The sequence below is a fragment of the Tachysurus vachellii genome, chromosome 15 (genome assembly GCF_030014155.1).
Source record: "Tachysurus vachellii isolate PV-2020 chromosome 15, HZAU_Pvac_v1, whole genome shotgun sequence".
In the NCBI taxonomy this organism is placed as follows: domain Eukaryota; kingdom Metazoa; phylum Chordata; class Actinopteri; order Siluriformes; family Bagridae; genus Tachysurus; species Tachysurus vachellii.
The window spans coordinates 11,877,803-11,894,540 of record NC_083474.1 but is presented as its reverse complement, the minus strand read 5'-3'; the positions used below and the strand labels follow the sequence as shown (position 1 = coordinate 11,894,540).

Here is a 16,738-nt window from a genome sequence, read left to right as displayed (position 1 = left end):
TGTTCTAGCATTTGTTGCAGTATGTACTAAGTATATCTCAAGAATTTGAGAATGTCACGTGTTAGTTACTTCTGTACAAAGACAAGTTGAGTTTGATGGGTGCTTATTCCGGTTTGCATTAACAATTTAAACCTAAATATCAGTTAGGGTTGTGCTGGATCCTTAGCCAAATCTGGAAACACTGAGTATAAATTTACTGTGGATAAATTTGCCAAAATGTAGATTTTGGTAAACATTTAATAATCAAAGCCATAAAACTTTGCTACACTACACTTACTCCATCAATAGTGATGACTGACTTGTGTTTTCATGGATATTGCAGTATGTTATTTCTGCAGTTCTACTGTCCTACAGAGCCCTGATCTATCACCCATAATCCAGTTAACCAGGCTTTCAGCAAGCACCTGAACTTTATGCCTAGGTGTGTTGGAAATGAATTTTCTAGAAAGGTGTATTATTTATGTAATCTGTAAAGATACAAAGGATGTGCGCATTGCCTGCTTGATCCAGGGTGTATCCCTGAAGCATGTTCATTAACTGTAATAAGTCACAGTCATGGGAAAATGTAAAGGAGTGTTGTTCAGACAGTGTGCATAGATTTGGTATTTACAGAAACCAGCCTGTTCACTAGCTAACAAATACACTAATAGGCTTGATATATAATATCCTGACAGAGAGATACAAAATAAGAAATCCTTTACAGATCATATTGCATTTTGAACGTGCTCCATATGTCTAAATGTGTTTTCACTGGATGCTTTAGTTTTCTCCAAAAACATAGCAGTAGCTTGAAAAGCTGTGCTTTTCCTTCAGCATGATTGGGTGTGTTTGCATGATTCCCTGTAATGGACCGGTATACCGTCCGGGGTGCATTCCAGTACTCTGCCCAGAGTTTCTGAGCTCCGGATTCACTGTGACCCTAACTAGAATACAGTGATTACTGGTTAGCTTCTTCCTTACTGCAGAAAGTCCCTTGAGTTTTATTTAAGAATATCTGCCAGCAAATTCCTTATCTAATATCACAGGATTATCTGTATGTGTTCATACATTTGTACTGCTGCATCAATCTACATCATTGTATGTGTCTATTACTGTTACTGTTTTAATGAGTGAGGTTTGACATGTCAGACGGCCTGCAAATGCGATTATCTGATGTTTGTATTTGTAAGTCTAATGTATTTCAGACATTAGTGTTACAAAGTTTATTTCAATCTTGAATTAATGAGTTCGCAATTTTACGTATAAAAACCTTGTAAGAGTTTATACATATTACAGTTTATAATTGCTTTATCTTGTGCTTTTGCATTGAGGCATTAATGTTCATGTGTCACTTGCTTTTATTGTTTAACTCATCTTTACTCATGTGTTTATGAAACTGAGAAAAGTTTGTGTATATTTTGGCTCGGAGCAGAATTTGCAAATGTGAAAAATGTTAAAGTGAGCCTTTGTGACTCGAAGAGGAAATGTGTTTTGAAGCCATGTAAATCCTGTTTACCTGTAACTGTCTTTATTAGCATTAGGCAAACCCCTTATGATGTGTAGGTGTTAAACTATATTAACGCCTTGTTTCAAAAAGAAATTCGTATCTTAAAATGATACAGCAGGTATAAGTTTTCTTAGAAAACCCAGTTCAGTAATAAACCATTGAGAGCCCTTTGTTGTGGATCCCATGCTTTGCAAACCTTTAGCCTAACTATGGTTGTATTTATACATTAGAGTAAATAATGATGTTTATGTGAAGTTTGGGCTTAAAGGAATATGTATACTGATCGTTTGAATGCAAAGCAGTTCTCAAGATACATTTATAGAGTATCATTGGTGGAAAAGTTAACAAAGTCTTTGAAGGCCAATCAGGTGGCGGAGCTCAGAGCCTCTAGATCAACTGTTAGTTTCAGGAAATCCCCATGTGGTTTTTTTTATTCAGCTCTTTCTCTGTTTTTCCCCCCTTTCTTGTTTCTTTCGTTGTCGTTGTCACTCGTCTTGACTTTTTGTTTGCCCTTTTCCACAGATCATTTTCCGTAATGGAGAATTGCATGGTGGTCGAGTAGAACTAACGGCGAGTTTGGGCAGAAATGTATTCTATCATGCAACTATGTTACGAAATGTTGAAATGGTAGTGAACACTTTCCTTGAAGATATGAAGTACTCTAGAACCTTCAATATGTCAAACTGAACTTCACACCTAATATGCAATAACTTCACACATTAATGAAGGCTAAATTAAAAAGTATAATACACAACACTGCTTTATACAGAATTTTCCATGATGTTATCTCGATACTATTATAAACAATGGGAGTGAGTTGTTGTGCAGCTCTCCTAGTCTGACATGTAGTAACATGAGCTAATGCTGTCTACAGTTACTCTCATCACCTATAACAATCGTGACGTTTCTACCAGGCATTTAAATCAGTCTGTGAATCAGCGATGTACCATGACATGGTCATGCTCTCAATTTTATTTTTATTTTCTTAGCAAACCATAACTGAATGAACAGCTGCAGTTACACAGCACAACCCAATATCACTTTAATGCTCATGTGCTGTATACCTTACTTTTTCCGAATGAACTCACAAGCTAAATTAACAAGCATTAATCGAATGCCAACACTTGCTTTGCTCTATTTGCACACACCAGACTTTGTATGCGTTGTGTCTCTCGAGCCTCTCCGTGATTAAGTAGCTGACTCTTATTGTACTCTTGCGTAAAGCTGCAGCTCCAGTAGAGCATGGTTGGCTGCATTCTCTTGGCCCACTGAGGCTCAGACAGTCTTTTGTCAGTCAGGCTCTTAAGTTAAGCAGGTGCCTATGAATACCCCCCTCCTGCTCTCTGCCCCTTGCGAGGTGTAACCGAGAAGGCAGATGAGGAGGAAGATTGTCATTGAATACAGCAGCAGCCCCGCGTATTGTGCCAGGCTGCGTCTGGTGCAAACTAACACCCCGCCATGTGTGAGGTTCGCTCGTGGCCGAGCAGCACATTAAATCAACCCAGGGCATCTTCACAAGCAGCCAGTGCACCTTTTCCTACTGCTCCTCACCTGCTGAAACTTTAATGCTATTCATTACTCATCTACAGTCTGTATCGTATACAGTAGTGCTGTCAGGACAGCTACACTGTTTGAATTATTGAAAATGAGTCTGAAATAATAGGCAAAAACAATTGAATGTTTAAATCACCTAAGTCTTGTATTTCTTAAACTTTTTATCCAAATGACTCTTTGTTGTTTGATGCAGGGAAAGAGGTCTGAATGAATACATTGCATTTATTGCTTAATTAATTTTCACATACTTTTTATTTTAATTATGTATAAAATATGATTTGATTAAAATTAAGCATACAGTACAAAGAATACGTAAAGTAATATTACTCATTTGTAGTTAGCAGCTTTTTCTTATTGCCTTTTCCATGGCTGAACCTATGGATGTTGTCTGTGGGCATACAGTGCACCAAGTCAAAAAAATTTGTCTGTATGTATTTCTTGATATATTATCTCTTAACAGAGTTTTAGACTGAAAGAATTTCTAGTCCATGACCTAGTAAACTAGTATTGATCAGTCACACTATTCTAAAATATCTGCTCTATACCATAATGTTATACATTATGTAGTGAACATATAACGAGTGAATAGACATCAATGTGCGTTTTGTAGTGTTCATAAATATAACTTTATTTTTATAAATATAATTCTAAATAAAATGTGTTCCCGTAAAGATGAGTTCAAAGCAGATTTTTATGTCAACCTAGACTTACATATTATACAAGTAAAAAAGCACATAAAAAAAAAATACAACACTGCTCTTATAATTTTCTTTTGTTCAAAATGCGACATGCTTTTCACTTTCTGTGGTTTTTGATACGAACAAACTGTCATAATACTGCTGATGGACTTTATATCTGTAGCAGTATAAAAATCATATTTTATTTGAGTGCCGAATATTAGTAATGAGAAATGAAAGTGAAAAGCATTTAAGGAATTTGACCAACCTAGTACACTTTCTTCAGAGAGTCATCTTGTATCACCTTAAAATGGTGGGGTCAGAATGAAGGTAAGAATAATTTGAGGATGTTTGGATTATGTGTAGAGAGGAGATGATAAGTCACAAGTCCTCCATGACCTGCTGGTTTTAGCAACAGAGAAAGCTTTTATCTTGAACGTTGTTACTGTTCAAACAGGCTCTGCAGTTATAAGGGTGAGGATGGTTGGCTGATGTTGTACTATCGTATGTCTATTTGTGTGTGAGACTATGCTTTCCGGGCCTGTGGTTCATCAGGCAGCTGTGTGCAGAGATGGATGTCTCTGTCTTCCGGCTCTACTTGTTTGTCATGGGTACAGAAAAGACAGGTCAGACTTGCTTACTATAATAACTTCTAGTTATTTATAGACTGCCATGCATGCTGTTAGGAGGGCTTCTAAATCAAGAGGAAGACAGGTGGAGCCACGGGAGATTGTCCCGCCTGCTAGTGGCTGACGGGTTGGCTTTTGTTTTTCACAATGAGTCACATTCAACTCTGATTATTATAGGCTTGTCTGCTACTGTGCCCTAATGGATCCAGTAAAAGGCATTGTTTAGTGGGTGTGGACTAGTGAATGCCACATGAAGGACATTTGCCATATCATAACGTATCATACAACTATTATGAAAGACATTTTACAGTATATCCTATACATCAATGAATAGGCTTGCTATCAAAACAGCAGTGTTGCATTCAAAACTTGTAAAAAAATGATTTTTAAAAATTTTTTTTTTAATTAAAGTTGACAAAAATAAATCGTTTTTTACGTGTCAAAAAATGTGCAGTGACTAAAATTTAGATTTTAACAGATCAGCTGCAGTTTGTAATTGTTATAAATTTAATATATTATAAATTTAGTGGTAATATATAAATTTTGTGGTAATATTTGTGTATTGTGATATTTCAAATTTATATCAAACTTACTTTATTATTTCATGTATGCTATTATTTCAGATATGAATATTATATTTTTGTATTTCCCAGCCAACATGCAGGTGTAATAACTGCTAAAGTCATTAACTATTCACTGTAACTGACCTATTACAGAACATGAAACTTTTGGTGAAACTTCGAGTTCCTTTAAGCAACCTAATAAACTTGTTCTTGCTTCAACCCATTTTCATCCTTGCAGCTAACCACATGTGTAGCCACTGTGTAGCAGTTTTCACCCACCTTATCACACTGATGTCATTTATGGGGATTTCCTCAGCTCTGGGTCTCATCGCTTGGAGCGTTTTGTATGTTAGATACATAGAACTGTGCATAGAACTGGCTCTTAGAAAGTTTGCAATAAATATGGTGTCTTATCACATACACTTAACTTCTTAACCTTGCAGAGTTTTTGACTTGAGGATTCTATGATAAACATACAGTACAAGTATTGCGTTTTTCTTCTTCTTTATTTTATTTCTACCTCATTTTCTTCCACTGTAATTGTCACCAGTAGGTAAAATGTGCTTATTCTGGAGCATGTGAAGCCACCACAAATCTTTAAAATCAATGCCATCCTTTCAGCCAAAAGCAGGCCTGATTATACTCTAGTGGACATCTGCTCTCAACCTCACATGTCTATGGTATCACCAGATCTTGCAATCTCCTGACATTGTGACGTCATTCCACTTGGGCTTCAGGTTACTGCTAGCTGTTTGATGTGCAAACATTTAGTCTATTCTCTTTGAATTCTTCAGCCCTTCAAGATCACACGATGTCCAATAATAATCACAATCGATCATCAAAGCTGCAGTGTAGTAACAGGGGTATAAATACATAAATGTTATGTATGTCTTGCTTTATTTTCACATGTTTAAATTAAACAGAGATACATTATTTAAAAAATCGAACGATGTATATGTGCTGAGAGTGAAATTACACTGCAGTGTTTTCACTATGACTTTTTGGAATCATTTTGTGCACCAAGATGACATGTCCAGCCATATTCACAGCTCATGATTATGCCTGCAATTTTTTTCAGTTTCTGTCTCTGTTTTATATGTATGGAGGCCTGTATTGAGACTTTTACATTTTAGAGCATGTGGCAGATACTCTTATCCAGTTGTCTTCACCAAATAATATTTTCTCATTCATGCAACTGAAAAGTTGGTGCTTTCGGGTCCATGTTTAAGATCCCAGCAATGGAAACTAGGTGGTGTTGGGAGGTGAACTTTTGATTGGTAGTCCAACATTTTAACGACTGAGCAACCACTGCCTTACAAACTGGAAATAAAATACTAAAATCTTACAATGTTGCATCACATTTTTTGGGTGGTGTGCTTATTGTGAAGTTTCCCTGTTGCCACATATAGGGAATGGACTACTTTCAGTGAAGCTCTAGTGAATAAACTGACAAGGAAAATAACTATGTGCATGTAAAGAGAGAATGATGTTCAGTTTTAGTTCCTCTATAAGCTCTGTGGTTTATGTATGTATCTGTCCCCTGTAGGTGAAACTGGCAAAGTACATCACTAAGCAGCTGCAATGTAAGCAGAGGGTTCCGTTGTGTGAGCGATCGCTGGCCCTCAGCGCATTCCCACATCTAGTGGATTGGCTCCATACCATTAACCTCAGGCCTGAATTCATAGAGGTATGGATTTTGTGTGTGTGTGTCTGTGTGTGTGTGTGTGTGTGTGTGTGTGTGTGTGTGTTTATTTGAATAAATGCTTTTTTACATTGTAATACAAATGCGATATATATTACATTAGCAAATGTGTGCTATCTGTTGAAATGTAGAATTGTAGTGTAAAATAATCAGGGTTTGTTACTGTTGGACAGTGTAAGATAAAGTATTTCTGATAGAAACATTTTTAGTAATAGTTGTTCTTAGTTATTTCCAGGGACAGGGCTTTCTCTAACCATGACAACAGACTTCTCAGTTCTGTATTTGCTTTTTATATTAGAAGCAGTAACTACTGTTGCAGTGCAAATTTGTTGGGCAGATTATTGCTTCTTTTATCCTTTGTCACATGTCTAAGCACAGTCGCTACACTTGAGTTTCCCCTGTATTCTTGTATGTTTTGAGATGCTTGTGGATTCTAGATCTAACAATACAAAATAAATTATTTATCTAACATTGTGCTGTCTAGGTGTAAAATTAAAAAACGTACATCTCAGAAAAGTTGGGACAAGGCCATGTTTACCACTGTGTGGCATCCCCTCAACTTTCTATAACAATCTGCAAACCTCTGGGGACTGAGGAGACAAGTTGCTCAAGTTTAGGAATAGGAATGTTGTCCCATTCTTGTCTAATATAGGCTTCTAGTTGCTCAACTGTCTTAGGTCTTTTTTGTCGCATCTTCCTCTTTATGATGCGCCAAATGTTTTCTATGGGTGAAAGATCTGGACTGCAGGCTGCCCATTTCAGTACCCAGATCCTTCTTCTATGCAGCCATGATGTTGTAATTGATGCAGTATGTGGTCTGGCATTGTCATGTTGGAAAATGCAAGGTCTTCCCTGAAAGAAACGATGTCTGGATGGGAGCGTATGTTGTTCTAGAACTTGGATATACCTTTCAGCATTGATGGTGCCTTTCCAGATGTGTAAGCTGCACATGCCACACGCACTCATGCAACCCTATACCTTCAGAGATGCAGGCTTCTGAACTGAGCGCTGATAACAACTGGGGTTGTCCTTGTCCTCTTTAGTCCGGATGATATGGTGTCCCAGTTTTCCAAAAAGAACTTCACATTTTGATTCGTCTGACCACAGAACAGTTTTCCAATTTGCCACAGTCCATTTTAAATGAGCCTTGGCCCAGAGAAAACGGCTGTGCTTCTGGATCTTGTTTAGATATGGCTTCTTTTTTAACCTATAGAGTTTTAGCCGGCAACGGCGAATGGCACAGTGGATTGTCCATCCATCCATCCATCCATCCTGGAAGTATTCCTGAGCTCATGTTGTGATTTCCATAACAGTAGCATTCCTCTATGTGATGCAGTGCCGTCTAAGGGCCCGAAGATTACGGGCATCCAGTATGGTTTTCCAGCCTAGACCCTTACGCACAGAGATTGTTCCAGATTCTCTGAATCTTGGATGATATTATGCACTGTAGATGATGATAACTTCAAACTCTTTGCAATTTTTCTCTGAGAGATTCCTTTCTGATATTGCTCCACTATTTTTCGCCGCAGCATTGGGGGATCCTCTGCCCATCTTGACTTCTGAGAGACACTGCCACTCTGAGAGGCTCTTTTTATACCCAATCATGTTGCCAATTGACCTAATAATTTTCAAATTGGTCCTCCAGCTGTTGCTTATATGTACATTTAACTTTTCCAGCCTCTTGTTGCTACCTGTCTCAACTTTTTTGGAATGTGTAGCTCTCATGAACTCCAAAATGAGCCAATATATGGCATGACATTTCAAAATGTCTCACTTTCAACATTTGATATGTTATCTATATTCTATTGTGAATAAAATATAAGTTTATGAGGTTTGTAAATTATCACATTCCCTTTTTATTAACAATTTGTACAGTGTCCCAACTTTTTTGGAATCAGGTTTGTAATTTCTCAGTTGGAAGAAAGCAAACAAAAGCCCGAAGTAAAGAAACGATCTATTTCGTAGCAGTATTGTGAATGACACAATACTAAGTTTTACTAAGCTGTTTTTGACAGTTTGGTTGCATCCTTAACTAGAGAGAGATAGTGGGATTTGAGGGAAGATTTAGAAGATGCATGATTTGCAATTTAAATCTCAGTTGAAATTGAATTTTGCTTTCTTGCAAACAATGCCTGAAAGAAAAGCTGATAGACGTGCAGGATTATTGGTGTATCAAGCTGCATAAACAGACGTGTTGCATGATCTCACTGACATTCCAGTTCCCCATGGGCTCCCACACCCGATCTGACTCCTAATCTTACAATATGCCGAGTCAGCCCCTCTGTCCTACACGCTCCACTCACTCTATTTTTACACCCCGCCGGTCTGTGTATAAACACAACACGAACCTAACTGGCTAGAACAGGATTCCACTGGCTTCCACACTGCCTTGTCTACTTTCATTACATAGAAACAAACTGAATAGGTGCAAGAAGAGGAGGCAAGTGAATAAGTGTTTGAGGTAGGGTAACGAACTTAGAGGCAAAAAGGTCGCATGTCTGTTTTTTGTGTGTACATCTTTTTACAGATATCTTGGCCATCTTTAACCACTTTGTTAGATGTGCATGTTCTCTTGACACTATGTCATATGGTGACATAAAAAGTTTATTGCCGTTCTTTTTTAAACTGCTTTAATCTGCTTCTCTGTGCTGTGTGATTCACAAAGCAGGAATGCATCCATATGACTAGTGGCCCACATGCCACCATTCTTTCACTGTTAGGTCGCTCGGGAAGTTTAGCGTGAAAGTCACATTCACAACTATGCCGTTGCAAGCATCCTGAAGTTTGTTATAATATTCTCAGGAAACACACAGGAATGTCCTCTGGGGCAGACAAGATCAGACTGGCTCTTTGAAGAGAACTTGCGTGATTGTGCAGTTTAGGGAAATGTGTTTTGGGTGTATTCCCTAGCAGAGACACTAGTTTTCCAGCATATCACAGCTGCCAGGAATCCATAGCTGTCATGCTAGAATACGTAGGTTTGTTTTTTAAGGAAATCTTTATTTTTAATAGTATTTATTTATTTGTTTTCATAAGTTATAAATATTTCAATGTTCCTCGTATAGTAAAGGGTAGGGTGGTTTGAACACACGGTTAATGACTGCAAAGTTCTGCAGCTTGCTCACCTACGATAGTAACAGTAACAGTGCACCTCATATGCTGTATTCCAGGAAATGATAAAAAAAACGTTATGACAGTAATGCTATTTGAAACCTCTTTTTTTTAATATGACTCATGCATGGAGGCTACTGTAAGTTATTAAACATCATTCTGTTGTTCAAAAACAGAACCCTCTAGATACAGTACTTCACTTTTCACACTTGAGATTGAGTATAAAAGTGAAATTCTTTACCATCTTTTCATATTCATCTCAAGCACATATGTCGAGTGTATAGCGAGGGGAAAGAGCGTAAGGAATACAGTATGAATGTGCACAATGTTGTTAGAAACATTGATTGTATCACTGTGTATATACTTTATGTATGTTAATACACATAATTCATTTTCCATATTTAATACAAATCATATATCTAATTGAACATATGTGAAAATAAATTGTCACATGTGATTTGCTTTTTTGTTTCCCTACATTAAGTAATGCACGATTCCTACGTCCACCAAGCTACCACTGCTGGGCCCCTGAGCAGGGCCCTTAACTCTCAATTGCTCAGTTGTATAAAAATGATATAAAATGTAAGTCGCTCTGGATAAGGGCATCTGCTAAATGCTGTAAATGTAAATAGTTTCTAAAATGTTTTAAAGGCCAATCAACATCCATTTGAATGCAGATTATTTACTTTGAATGTAATACTTATTTAGAAAATTCAGATGGCCCATTCAGTGCTCACATCCTGTAGAGTCACAGGAAGAAGGGTTTCTCTTAAGGAAAGGAGGAGCATGTGGTGAAAGAGGGGGTCTGACCCTGAGCTTTGCTTCCTGAGATTTAGCCTTCTCTCCTTTTCCTTTCTTTAGCGGTCTAACACGCTATCCTGTGATTTACAGTACAAAGGGACCAACCATGCTAAAATATCTGATTCTTATTAACAGGAAGCTGAAATAGTCTCTTTTTACCCCACGCATACACTCATTACCTCAGCTGATTCACTGATTTAAAGCAATTAAACTTGTCAGTGTTTGTGTCATTATAGCAAACTGATGTCAGAGATCTGGTTTGAGCCTGAGTTTTGTGGTCATTGATTCCCTGTGGTGGTTTTGGTTACGTTGATGTGTAGTGGAGCAACACTGGAGGAAAAAAAAAAAGATGACCAGCTCTAACAGGAAACACGTGCAGTGCACACTCAATATGTGGTTTAGGTGTGTAGTCTGGGAGAAGTAATATCTGGTGATAGGCTGATCAGATACCTGGAAGATATGACGTTTAAAAGACTGTAAAAGAGAGTGAACTGAAAGAAATTAACCATTTTAATTGAAAGAATAATGGATTTGTACACAGTAAAGAGAGATTGTCAGTTGTGAAAGTTGGAAAGATTGGTATAAAGTCAAAAAAAAAAAGAGAGAGAGAGAGAGAGAGAGAGAGAGAGAGAGAGAGAGAGAGAGAGAGAGAGAGAGAGAGAGAGAATGTTAGGATGAGGGGAGGGCAAAGCAAAGAAGGAGGGAAAGACAGTTTGGAGAGGGAGGTGGGGTGAGTAAATATGTGCCACTCTCACACTCCCACTGGCTTCAGAAGGGACACAAGGATCTTTGCTAATGTCCCTGGAAGATGATTTATGGGAAAGGATTATTACAGACCTGACTTTTTGGTGGTATGTTATTTCTTTTATTTTTTATCTCTTCACATCCTTTCTAAACAGCTCATGTGGACTCCTATAGTTATTTTCTACTCTGATGTTGTGGTTTCCTGCCTGTGACTCTGTCTGGGCTCATAGAGGTTGCGTGCAGTATAAACTCCTGTGGTAAGCTGTTAACTCTTTGTTTTGTACACATACTCACACATAATGTGTGAGGGTTTATGGTCTTAACATCCAGCCTGATCTGGACTTTCTGACCCAAGGAGCTTTGGCCAGAGGTCCTACAGGTTAGTTTGTGTACACCAGTTTGGTGTGTTTGGGCTCAGTTCAGGTTAAACTCTGTATCAGGTGGCAGACAGGGAGGAACCTTTTATCAGTTATGTTTGTAATGTTAATGATTTGTGAATTGTGCTTCCTTTAATGCCGAATGCTGTTCATGGATCACACTTGTTTCCTGGTTTTATGTTTGGTGTAGTCTTGAGTATCTTACGTCAACTTGGATCACAGGCAGGGAAAACATGTCCAGACACCATCTTGGGGTGGGTATGTGTCAAACCCTCTATACTCAGCATCTTTTCTGTCCTGGCTTGTCTTTAGCAAGCCTTACACAGAAATGTGCTTGGTAAAATACAACATAGTTAGTCTAAGGTTTATGTGGGATATCTGTTCAAACATTCATATGAAAACAATGATCTCTTTCTCTCTCACTATATATATATATTCTACACTCAACCATATCAACAGCTATTTCTGTATGTTAGAAGCACCTCTACACCTGCATTCATGCAATTCATGAGAGTTAGGAGGAGAGTAACTGACAGTCTATTGTAACTCAATTATCTCTTTACAACTGCAGTGAGCAGAAAAGCATTTATCAGAAGATGCACAATACATCGAACTTTGAGAAGACCACATAGGGTTGCGTTCCTGTCAGCCAAGAACAGGAATCTGAAGGCTATAATGGGCTCACAAAGACTATGAGACTCACAGAAACTGTGAACAGTTGATGATTGGAAATAGAACCTGTGTTGTTTCAAAAATTCTAAGTTTTAAAGAGTCTTTACCCATTATAGTGCAGATGCCTGTGCCTGGCTGATGGAAGTGCAACTTAATCTGCCACATGGGTAAAGCCAAATTGTGTTCTGGTATGCTTTTCTGCTCAAATGGTTGTAAAGAGTGGTTATTTTACTGTAATATTTCTGTTTATATTTTATTTCATACTATTCTTTGTAAAGTTGTGTATGAAATTTCAAGATCAGCAGTTTCTAAAATACTCCAACGAACCCATCTGGTACAAACAGCTATGCCACGATCAAAGCCACGTTTTTTTTTTTTTCTCCATTTTTCATGATGTTTGATGTGAACATTAACTGAAGTTCTTGACCTATATACATGAGTGGCATATTGGATAATTGCCTGAATGTGCAGGTGTACTTTTATTTTTTTAAATGTGTATATGTATATTCATGGAATTGCATGAAAACCTACCCCCTAACTTTGAACTATAAGATTGCATATTATATTTAGTTTTTGACTGATTGCTTTAATGAGTAGTGCTTGTGGTTTAACTTAATCCAATTTCAAATCAGCTATAACTAACTTTCACTGACCTCATTGTTTCTTGTCAGTTCTTGGAAACGAAGGTATTGTGCTGCTTGCAATTCACTCAGCTTGTTTAACCGCCGCCTGCTTCTATTGTGTTCTACTAATTCATTTTTTTGTTTGATGGCTTTTGCTTTTAACGGACTTCATGCTTCCTCGTGATATTCAGGCATTCTAGGTTTTCTTTAAAGGATGGACTGAGTGTGGTTTGTATTAAGTGGGATACACGGGTACTTTTTGTGTTTAGGGAAATGATTGGTTGTGATGTTGTCCAACAGACCACAGTAATCAAGATCACAAGTTTGGAGTTCCACAGCTTCACTTCTGGAAGGAATTTTGTGTCAGTGGCTAGTGCAAATTTACGGGTGAAAAACCCATCTGGTGTGTAGGTTTTTATTTATTTATGCATAATCAATGTTATATGTCCCAGCAAATATTTTGTTTACATTCTGAAAACGTCCCAGTTTTAATCTAAATAGTTTTGTTCACATTTGTATCTTATTTGTTGTCTTATGAGATTTTTGGAACTGGCACTTTGCTCATGTCTGTGCTCCTCTGACTTTTGCCAGTAAGGGAAGTTTCCATACTGATTCCTGGAAGAGTGTTTCCTAGTCCTGTGAGAAATGTGTGTGCATGCTGTAATCTCTCCCTTTGTCTCTAAGTAGGTGGTGTGCATTGTTGCTTTTTTCCACACACACAACAGAAACCACATGCACATAAATACATGCTTGTACAAACACACACACATGTATTACACATACTTGGGCCAGCAAATATGAGGTCGCTAGGTGGTTCCCCAGAACACACATTTGTGGGTTTAATTTTAACATCTAGCATGAACAGAATTAACAACATGATTAAAAATAGGTCCTCTTCCTCCTCTGCTGAAAATATGGTGATCTTTTTTTGAAATCTCCGAAGTGCCTGTGATAATCAACATCGACTCAAAAGAACGATCTGGACTAGATACATTTTTGTGGTTAAAAGTCCTTCATCTTTTTATTGTTATATGATAATGAAATGTCTTTCATTACTTTCATGACTATCGTGCCTTTTTTTTAAATTAGATGAACATATTTGATTTAAGTACTCAGCTGGAGGAAGTACTGCACAACATTTGTCTGAACAGTAGCATTTGGTTTGAGACACGGCTTGTTTCTCGGTTGTGCTGTTGATATTGATTGGATGCTCTGTGCCATTTAAAATAAATGAAATGTAAGAAACTGTACAGAAATGATAGTCGAGTTCACATTAGTAAACGTTCACTTAGGAGAAAGGTTTGTATGCTTTCTTCCTGAATGGCAGTGCAGTTTCTTGTCATGAGCATATCAATCCTTGTATACAATATCGAGGATATATAACACATTATATCTATTTAAAGAATAAAACATAAGGAATTGTGACACCAGTGACAGTGGTGTCTAAAACCAGAACACCCAATAGTGTTTTTGACAGTGCTAACAATGAGTGATGTATTAAAATAATACATTTATCAAAAGTTATAAATATATATTATATATATTAAGGCCTACAATTATTCATATGTAGTTATGGGCAATGTTGTAAAATGTTTGCAAAACAGATTTGTTCCTATTGTAACCGTTATCATTTTTGTCCACTCGAGTTAATAAGACAGCATTATAGATTGTTGGAAAACTTACAAGCCTCTGACTGTTACAAAGTGCTGACACTGGAGATTCCTTCCAAAATTGCTGACCTATCCTTAGAAAAAACATTACCATTAGAACAGTTTCATGTTTTTAAAAATCGTGTGTGTGTGTGAGAGAGAGGGGCAGCGTGTGTGTGTTTGATGAGCTGACGCCAGTGAGACTCCAGGGCACAAGAATTCAGATTGGGCAGGGAAGCATAGACTCACACTGATAGACAGGGTGAGAGAAAGACAGGTTACCGGAATACTGCTAACACTGTGTACTGTGCCAACAGCCTGAGTGGGGAGTGGGGGACTGGAGGAAGGCTTTTCACCTATGATGGACATTACTGAATCGCTCTTTATCAGCACACAGAAAAGGCCTTTCTCTATCTCTGGTGGCCACCCAGAGGGAAAATGGCCAAAGGGAACCTTGTAGATTATAGTTGGCCATCATTTTTTTTCTTTTCTCTAAGGGGTAAAGGAGATAAAGTAGTCAAAGCTGCATCTGTTGTGTTTGACGCCGAGGCCACAGAGTGATATGGATAAAAAGAGTGGTACTTGCAATTCTGACTTATCACCTTGCTGATGTTTTTTCCATTATTGTTTGAAAGCCATTGGTTCAACCCTCCTCCTTTTCTTGTGCTTTGATCTTTGAATCATCATGAGCTCGAAGAAGTAGCTTGGCACAAATGGTTTTAAAATAAGGAAAATATTCATTGTCAACCATTAAATATACAAGATATACAGAATATACAGTGATATAAAGACAAATAAGGTAGATTATCTCTGAATAGGTATAAAGTAATTTGTGTTTATATGTACTGTGTAATTTGTACAGAAATTAAGATACCTCTGTCTAACTTTGTTTCTTTTTTCTTTCCCTCATGCAGTCATTCCCAGTGAATCTGTCTCTCGATGCATTGCTGCAGATGTCTGGTTCTCAGGTGCAGGAGACCATGAGGAAATTGGGCTCCAGTGCTGATGAGTGCTCCCGCATCACTGCTGCCCTTTCCCGTCTCAAGAGCAACAGCACCTCCTCTACCTCCTCCACCTCCAGCTCTGGCCCTTGGACAGGTGCGTCTAAATTGCTATTGATCTGTTGCAGATAACTGGTAGTCCACCTGTTTTCTCAGGACATAGCAAAAGGGTGGAAGAGACATTGAAGAGAAAGAAAAGTTTTATGTGAACATAAAATAACTAGTCACAACAGAGTGTCATCTAACACAATTTTCACTCTTCAGTCTCTCATCATTAACATTAATTTATTGCAACATGTATTTCCCTTTATTTGAATCCCTTGCACATTTCTGCAGGCAGTCAAGCTGGCTGTATCTCAGACTCAGTAAGAGGTAGACAGCCCCCCACCCCCCATCTCTGACACATATTTCATTGCTTGTGCACATCACTACTTTGTTTTTTTGGGGCGTCTGTGTATGTTTTCTAATTCTGGTGCTTCTGAAACAGGACGGGAGCTCAAAGAAGACGGAATTCCCTGGATCGTAGAACCTGCTCACTGTGACACCCCAGCTAATCAGCTCTCCTGCTTCACTCAAAGCTCACAACTCTACAGCCCAAACCCAGCCATTAATGTTCCTTTTGCCCCCACGATGCCTGGCTCCCAACGTTCTGTGTCTGTTTCTGCTGTACCCTCTCTGGACTTCCCAACGGGGTCCCATCTTATCCCATTATTGAATGGACTAACCGACCCCTTCTACTCCTCACCTCAGCTGCTACGGCGCCCACAGGGAATGGTATCGACTCCGCCCCCTACACCACCCGCTATTAGGAATGACCTCTTGAAGCCACCACACACACCACCACCGCCATCCAAGCTCCGCCAGCTTTTTCCCGCCCTTCCTCGTAGCAAGAGCCACACGCAGCTCGCCAACCGCATAGAGGAGCCTGCACACAAGTAGGTCCAACCATGCGTATCCATAAAAGAGTGAAAAATGTGTAATTAAACTAATATACTATCTTTACTAGGCATTTACTGAGAAGGAAAATAAAGTAAACTAAAAATCCTGATCCTGCATGCTGATTATATTCAGTTTGAAGTCGGACTTTCTGAAGTCATGACAGAATAATGTGATTGTTTTTGTACAATTGAAAGCATTACATTATTTTAG

At 38.2% G+C, this 16,738-nt stretch overlaps 1 protein-coding gene across 4 annotated transcripts in view; it reads left to right on the top strand.

Moving 5' to 3' along the window:
• ksr1b (kinase suppressor of ras 1b) overlaps window positions 1-16,738 on the top strand; it is a 33,800-nt gene that overhangs the window by 3,692 nt on the left and 13,370 nt on the right. For 2 of the 4 annotated variants that reach the window (XM_060888780.1, XM_060888781.1), the window contains exons 2-4: window positions 6,456-6,596; window positions 15,503-15,686; window positions 16,077-16,524. In XM_060888780.1, coding sequence (XP_060744763.1) covers window positions 6,456-6,596; window positions 15,503-15,686; window positions 16,077-16,524 — 773 coding nt within the window. Of the gene's footprint in view, window positions 1-6,455; window positions 6,597-9,053; window positions 9,073-11,239; window positions 11,375-15,502; window positions 15,687-16,076; window positions 16,525-16,738 lie in introns of those variants that run through there. The other 2 variants (XM_060888783.1, XM_060888782.1) reach the window with 2 other exon arrangements.